Source organism: Molossus molossus, unplaced genomic scaffold (genome assembly GCF_014108415.1).
Source record: "Molossus molossus isolate mMolMol1 unplaced genomic scaffold, mMolMol1.p scaffold_m16_p_1, whole genome shotgun sequence".
Taxonomy (NCBI): Eukaryota; Metazoa; Chordata; class Mammalia; order Chiroptera; family Molossidae; genus Molossus; species Molossus molossus.
In genome coordinates, this window is record NW_023425344.1 from 183,773,594 (window position 1) to 183,781,642 (window position 8,049).

The 8,049-nt window shown below is 47.3% G+C and overlaps 1 protein-coding gene across 1 annotated transcript in view; it reads left to right on the forward strand.

The window, feature by feature from the left end:
• Positions 1–3,256, forward strand: part of SORD (sorbitol dehydrogenase) — a 28,586-nt gene extending 25,330 nt beyond the window's left edge. Inside the window, exons 8-9 of the mRNA XM_036244440.1 lie at positions 818–939; positions 1,805–3,256. Coding sequence (XP_036100333.1) covers positions 818–939; positions 1,805–1,970 — 288 coding nt within the window. The 3' untranslated portion in view covers positions 1,971–3,256. The remainder of the gene's footprint in view (positions 1–817; positions 940–1,804) is intronic.
• The last annotated feature ends 4,793 nt before the right edge of the window (positions 3,257–8,049 follow it).

An 8,049-nucleotide genomic window follows, 5' to 3' on the forward strand; every position in this document is an offset into this window, starting at 1 on the left:
GGTAGCCCTCCCCATTTGCATGATGCTTAGTAGTTTTCTCACCAAGAGGGTGGTTCCTTAGCGGTTTGATAAAATTCCTGTCTTGCCCTAGCTGGTTTGGCTCAGTGGTTAGAGTGTCAGCCCATGCACCAAAGGGTCTCGGGTTCAATACCCAGTCAAGGGCACACACCTGGGTTGCAGGTTTGATCCCGGGCCCTGGTCAGGGTGTGCGTGAGAGGCAATCAATCGATGTGTCTCTCTCACCTCTCTCTCTCTCTCTCTCTCTCTCTCTCTCTCTCTCTCCTTCCCTCCCTCTATTTCTTTCTCCTCCCTCCCTTCCACTCCCTCTAAAAATCAATGGGGAAAATATTCTCAGGTGAGAATTAACAAATAAAAGTCCTGTCTTGTGGTGTGGGCACTCTGGAGGAGGAACAGGTGCTGAGATGAAGTGACTGAAGCCAACACCTGGTATGGATTAGTAAAGCTTCAAAAGATGCTCAGAGGTTGCTGAAGATCAATGTTGTTTGTAGGGGAGGTTCTCACTGAGGTCTGGAGAACCTTAGTTATTTTGTGGGATGTTGTGGACAGTGAAAGATGCTCCCACTTTGCCTGGTCCTCCAGTGATGAAGTATATTATTTCAGGATCTTTAAAGAAGAGAAGGTTTACTTGGCTACTCTGTTGAGTATGGTCATATTGAAGAGTTCAGCAGATAGAAAGACTCATTCTCTGGAATTTTTGGATGCAGTCAGCAGATATTTGTGTGACAGCGGTGTTGTTGTGAGCAGGAAGTCTGCATTTCTTATCTTCCAGGTTTTCTTGTTCTTACTTCCTCTTCAGGCCACTTGTTCTGGTGGGACTCTGGTGCTTGTGGGACTGGGTTCCGAGATGACCAGTGTGCCCCTAGTGCATGCAGCCACCCGGGAAGTGGATATCAAGGGCGTCTTTCGATACTGCAACACGTGAGTATGTTGTGGGCAGTGGGGTGTCCAATGGCCAGCAAGACCAGGGCAGGCCTCTGGGACCAAGAGTCTCTATTTATTCATGAGGAGCTCTCCCTGGCACATGGACAGCCATGCCATATGATAGGGGTCCAAAGAGAGGATTCACTCCTGGTTAAAGAACAGGGCAGAGATGGCAGAGGGAGGGAGGGTGGGGGATGTTGAAGCATTGCTCTTGGCTGTCTGCCACTCCTATCCCAGGCCCTATCTTTTTCATTTACTTAAGTGGCCAGATGGCCATTTTCTCCCTTCAAAGGGAAGGAGGAGAGAAAGGACAGAGTCAAGTCCCTTGGCTCCCACTCCAGAGGCCCAGGGCCCACCCTGGGAAGTGAGAGAGTCTTATTTCACCACAGCCCACATTCTGTGGCTCCACCCTCTCCCTTGCTGGGGAACCCTGTCCAGGACCATGTTCCCCACCAGTGTCCCTTATTCCCATCTTTGGAGTCTAACAATTTCCACAGCAGAGTGCCAGCTTTCCAGTAAACCCTCTCAAGTTGAGATGCTACAGGGTTGATCGATTATCCCGGCCTACCTCCCTAAACCTTAGCTGCCTTTTCACAGTGGCCTCCATATATCTCGTGCCTTCCTGCCGAAATAATTCTCTGCTTCATGGCAGACATTGCAGAGGGGTCAGGGGGTATTTGGGAACAGGCTCTGTACTCCCAAATTATAAGTCATAAGATCATTCCCACCAGTGTTGGTCTGTAGAATTGACCTGGCAGAACCACAGTGCTAAATATGGCCAAGCTGATACTGTGCTTGGTACTTTTGGGGGCCTGGCTCTTTCCTCATGAAGGCTGAACGTAACGCTTGTGATCTTTTACAGATGGCCGATGGCGATTTCAATGCTTGCGTCCAAGTCTGTGAATGTCAAGTCCTTAGTGACCCATAGGTTTCCTCTGGAGAAAGCTCTGGAGGCCTTTGAAGCATCCAAAAAGGGATTGGGTTTGAAAGTCATGATCAAGTGCGACCCCAACAACCAGAACCCCTGATGTTAATTGGGCTCTGTCCTCATTCCCACCCTCTCAGCATCTCAGGACTAAATGGCTAGACAAGGGTGAGCTTTAAGGCAAAAGTTTCTTTTAAGTAGTAAGGGTAATTAAAATAATTCAATATAAGCAGAGAGCCTTACATAGAGGAATTCGTGTGCCTTAAAAACACAAGTAGGGATAGTTTGGGGGAACTTATAGTCAGAATGACCTGTTTCTGCTGAGCAAAGTTCAGCAAGTGGACCAGAGTTTGGCAGGCAGATTCTGGGAATTCTTCTTCCTGGAATTGCCTAAGTTGATTGAGGAAGGAAGTCTGTCTGCTGAGTTCCTGGTTCCACTGTGATTGTGACCAGGTGGGGGATGGGGTTATGAAGAGACAACTTTATCAAGACTTATCTGACCCAGAAGCTGATGTTCATGAGAACCTGCAGCTCAGGGTCTGGAATGAGGGGCTGTCAGCAGTTTTGGTTTAGAGCACAGTGTTTCTAGACATAGGTGCTATTTGGTTTGATGACAAAAGGAGAATAAGGGACTGAGCTTCCTGAGTCTAGAGTAATTATTAAATCAATCAAACAAATAAAGCCAAAATCCCACATGTGGTCAAACCAGCTTGCATTCCCCAGATGTAGAACTAGTCAGGGAACTTCTCTACACTGCTTGAAAACTCCCTCATTTTCAACCCCCGAGAACTGTGTTTGCGAGGTGAATAACCACTTTCCTAACACCCCCCCCCTCACACACACACACACACACACACACACACACACACACACACACTCTTCCTTCCACTGTTCAGGGGCAGCCACTGCAGGCTTCTTTGTCACTAGGCAACCAGGAGACACCTACCTAAGGCTCACACATGATCATTACATAATTCCATGTGGCTCTGGTAACTATAAATAGAAAACCTCTCCCTTCTCATAGCCAGTTAAGACTCTTGGTGTCTCTGTCTGAATAATAGCTCTAAAACTGTGACCTTATTTTAATTTTACTGTGTAAGAGTTGGGCCCAACCACATTATGTCCATTTGTGACTTTTCTTATGTCATCTCTGGAGGAGGGTAGGATTTTGACTTCTGTCTACACACAACACATGCACATACTCAGTAGCCACATCACCCACTGTGCCTACTTCTCAGTTCTATTTAGCTCCAGGCCCAGACTTGCCAGCTGCCATTTCTTAAAACTTTCTTCTTCACCCAGCTGGTGTGGCTCAGTGGTTGAGCGTCAAACCATGCACCAAGAGGTCACCAGTTCGATTCCCGGTCAGGGCACATGCCCAGGTTGTGGGCCTGATTCCCAGTGGAGCACATGCAGGAGGTGGCCATTCGATGTTCTCTCTTATCAATGTTTCTATCTCTCTCTCCCTTCCTCTCTAAAATCAATAAAGAAAAAACATAGACTTGTGTCGCTTATTACACAATGGTGATTGGGCTGGGTCTTCTATATCAGTCTTGTCCCAGTCTGTTAAATGGGCTACATGATTCCTGCCATGTGGGAAATTTTGAAGGGTGAATGGGCTGATTGAAAACAGCAGTTCAGGGAATACTTCCCATTCCAAATCCCCTGAGGAGCTCTCCCGCTACTGTGACGTTTCACAGCTTCCCAAGCAGGGGCAGAGGGTGGCAGGAGAGGAGATGGTGTGGGTGGGCCACCAAGTCAGTCCTCCGGGTGGTGAGAGGGCCCGAGTCAGTATTCCCGAGCTGTTGCTGGGCACCTTGGACTCCACATCCTCTGGAATGGGCTGCAGGAAGCCCAAGAACTCATTCCTCACCCCATCACTAAGTGCTCAATACGTATTGTTGGACTCAGTGAATCAGTCCCGGAACCAAGAACGTAAATTCCCCACGAGATCCCCAAGCTTGGGTGGCCCCGCCAGCCTCTGTGTGCTCTACCACAGGTGCCTGACACCTGGTTAGCTTTCGTCAACACTGAGGACCCCACCCAGCCGGCACTCCCAGCCTGGGGTAGGGTGTACGGGTGGAGAGCTGGGAGAAGGGCCCTTCAGGCAAACTAGGGGGTAGAAGAGTGAGGCTGCCCCACGGACACCAAAGGAGAAAGGGACTCGGCTCTGGCAGCTCCTACTTGCCATCCACTTTTGCTACAGCAGAGGCTGACATGAAGTTTCCGCTCTCCTAATCCTTGGTTCTCTGGCCACGCCGGTCCTACTTCTGTGTAGCACAGCACTGCCCCTTCCTGTTTTGCTCCCTGTAGGGGAACAAAGAGGGCCAATGGGGAAGTTGGTTGGCCCAGAGGTTAGGAGTGGAGAGGCAGATAGGATTATTGGATATATGTCTTTTCCCAGAACTGTCCTTTGCACATGATCTCAACCTAGGCTTGGAGTACAGAAGCCAAACAACAGGACCCACATCCCTTGGTGGCAGGCAGGTCTCCACTGTCCCTGTCCCTCCTGACACACCCAGGTCCTCCAGGGCTCAGGGAAGAACAGGATGGAAAAGGAGGCAGCGATGCAGTGGCTTGGCTAGGAGTTCATCACCAGAGGGAAATGCCTTCAAGACAGCAGCAGCTGTTCTCTGGTGCAGCCACTGCCACACTGGGACTACACAGCGATGCTGCCACGGCCTCTGCCTCTCCCCCCAGCTGCCCTCTCCCCTTAAAGCCCTGGCTGAGCCAGTCGTTGAGGTTCTTCTCTGGTTACCTGACAGCAGCATGGGGTGTATAGATGGTGTTTCTGCCAAGAGATCTCTCACTGGATCTTACCCTCCATGGGAGCTTCTTGGGGTTGCTGGGGTGGGATGAAGCCTCTATCCTTTGGTCTTGGACCCATGAGACCTATGAAGGGCAGATGTAAAGGATCTGATGCCAGGATTTCTTGGTTCTATCTAATCCCGGGCCCAACACCAACTCACTGTGTGATTTGCCAAGTCACTTCAATCTGAGCCTTGGTTTTCTCCCTTCTTAAATGGCAGGGTAGGGCTAGATCAGTGATTTTCAACCAGTGTGCCACAAAAAATTTTAAGATATGCAATACCTGTCTATTTAATCAGAGGCACTGACCTCTTTTCCCTTAGATTGTTCATTTTTATTTATTTACTTTCAAGAGATTATTATTTTTTCTTTATTGAATTTGAGAGAGAGAGGAAGGGAAGAGGGAGCAATAGAAACATCAATGAGAGAGAACACTGCCGCCTCCTGCATGCTCCCCACTGGGGATCGGGCCCACAACCTGGGCATGTGCCCTGACCGGGAATCGAACCAGTGACCTCTTGGTCCATGGGTTGATGCTCAACCACTGAGCCACACTGGCTGGGCAGATTGTCAATTTTTAAAAATGACAATAGCCAACACAACAATAGCCATGAATAAATTAAAATTATACCTGTTTTTTATCCTCACCTGAGGACATTCCTTCATTTTTTGTTCAGATAGAGTGGGAGGGAGAGAGAGGGAGAGAGAGAGAGAAACATCGACATAAAAGGGACACATCGAGTGGCTGCTACCCGCACGACCCAACCAGGGTTGGGGACAAACTGCAACCGATATACATGCCCTTAGCAGGAACCAAACCCAGGTCTCTCTGGACTGCAGGCCGACGCTTTAACCACTGAGCCAAACCAACCAGGGCTATACCTGTTTTTTTTAATCAGGCCAGCAAAAAATATATTTTTGGTGTTCTGCAGAACTTTAATAATTAGTTTATGTGTGCCATGAGATGAAAAGTGTTGAAAATCACTGGGTTAGATGATCTTAAGGTCTTCCAGCACTGATATTTTACAGGGTTTCCATCACTCAGAGGCCCTGGGGACTGAAGACCTCTTTGGAAATGTCCCTCAGGACTGAGGTATAAGGGGCCTTCTTGGGTTTCAGTTCCAATCCAATGTCTGTGTGAAGGGATGGCCTGAGGTGGGGAGGGCAGCCTAAGGAAGTACCTTTGTCCTGGGCATCACCTTGTTCTGCTCATTAGCCTCAGTCTCCCAGGTGTGGTCCCAAGGGGCTCTGCACAGCCCGGAGCTGGGCCTGGACAGTCTGGCCTTATCACTAACTTCCCTGCTGGTGGTCACTGATTGGCCTCTCTGTGTTCCACATAGGATTAGAGGCAGAGGCACAGCCCAGCCGGGTGGAAGTGGGGCAGCAGTTCATTTCTAGTGAGGAGGGAGCTGTGGTAGAAAGTGGGCCTGTTCTGGGTTCAACACCACTGAGGCGTGGTGCAGGTGCAGCTCCCTCGGGACCAGCACCAGGCTTCAGGTGGGTGGTGCTCAAGCCCTGTGGGTCCTGCTGTGAACTCACAGGCTCTGTGTGCACTGAACCACCAGCTACCAGCTTCTCCCACGAGCCTGCCTCAGCTCCTCCTCCCTGGCAGGAATCCCTAGAGGCTCCTCTGGTCAGGTGTTTACAGTGCTCTGGTCACCAGGAGATAATAGTGACTGTACTTTTCTTTATCACACGTTTGTACATTGTTCAGAAATCAAAGGCAGATAAGTAAAAAGAAGATAAAATCAGCCATAACCTGTCTCCACAGATGCAAATAAGTTGGAGTACTTCCTTCTAGCTTTCCCCATGCATCTCTATACATATACAATTATAATCAGAAATAGGAATTACTTTACCTACTCATTGTCCACTTTCACTCAGAACAGATACTTTTTTTTATCTTTAGATAGAGCGTGAGGGAGCGAGAGAGGAAGAGAGAGAGAGAAAAAAACATCGATGTGAGAGAGACACAATGACTGGTTGCCACCCACAAGACCCCAACCAGGGCCAGGGACAAACTACAACCGAGGTACGTGCCCTTAGTGGGAACCGAACCCGGGCCTCTCTGGTCCGCAGGCCGGTGCTCTAACTGCTGAGCCAAACCAGCCAGGGCAAGACTTTTATTTAAACAATCATACTTCCCATTAACAAAATAAATAATTTCTTCAAATCATCTCATACCACATCATTCCAAGACCAATTTTCTCTAATAATCTAAAAAAAAAAAGTGACTTTTTATACTTGGTTTTCTTAAATCAGGATCCAAACACATTGCACATAGTTATGTCTCTTAAACTGTTTATTAAATGTTTTATTTATTTTTAGAGAGAGAGGGAAACGTCAATTTGTTGTTCCACTTATTCATGCATTCATTGGTTAATTCTTGTATATGCCCTGACCAGGGACTGAACCTGCAACTGTGACATATTGGGAGGACACTCTAACGTATTGAGCTACCCGGCAGGGTTCTTAAGTTGTTTTTAATCTATTATATTTTCCCCTTCATTTTTTATTAAATACCATTATTATGTTGAAGAAACAGAGTCATCTGTCCTCCACATACTGTTTTACATTTGTTTTCATTTAACAAAGTCTTAAATTTCTATGCCAATAATTACAGAGTGGAGCAAAATTAGATTTACAGTTGTTCATATGAGAAATAATACAATAATTAATTAATAATGATACAAGAATTAACTGTTTTATGTACTCACAACTGTAAGTCTACTTTTGCCTCCTGTATATATACTATCATTTTAAACCACTATACCCCTTAATGTGGATGTACTATCATTTATAAAGCAAATCACAATATTTTGATTATTTGGATAGTGTATAGGTCTTGGTCTTATGATAGAGTTGTGATGACTATTCTTGTGCATACATTTCTGTGCTGCTGACTTATTTTCTGACGTTATGTTTTAGAATGAAAACAGTTGGGTTGAAGGGCATACACATTTTAGAAGTGACCTGGTTAGACAAGTAAACAAAATATTGATATTGAGACTATCTAAGAAAATCTGAGATGGGGAGGTGCCCCACGACACGTACAATGCGGGAGGACTCTGGAGTCCAGGGCACCTTTCTGGGGTACCATGAAGCCACTGGCTCTCTGGCTCTGGGCCAACCTTGGGAAAGCTGGAGGCTTGGGCCTCACCATCTATAAACTTGGGCAGGTCAGCACTTCTTCAGGCCTCATTTTCCTTATTAGTAAAGTTAGTGATCCCTTCTAGCTCTGGGACTACTGCCAGGACATAACAACAAAGAGCTCCTGTTAAGAGTGGCATAGGGTTCATGGGGAACTGTGGTTGGGGTACTGTGGAGCAGTGAACCCCATCAATGAACTTGTACTGGAAGACTCTCCCCATTCT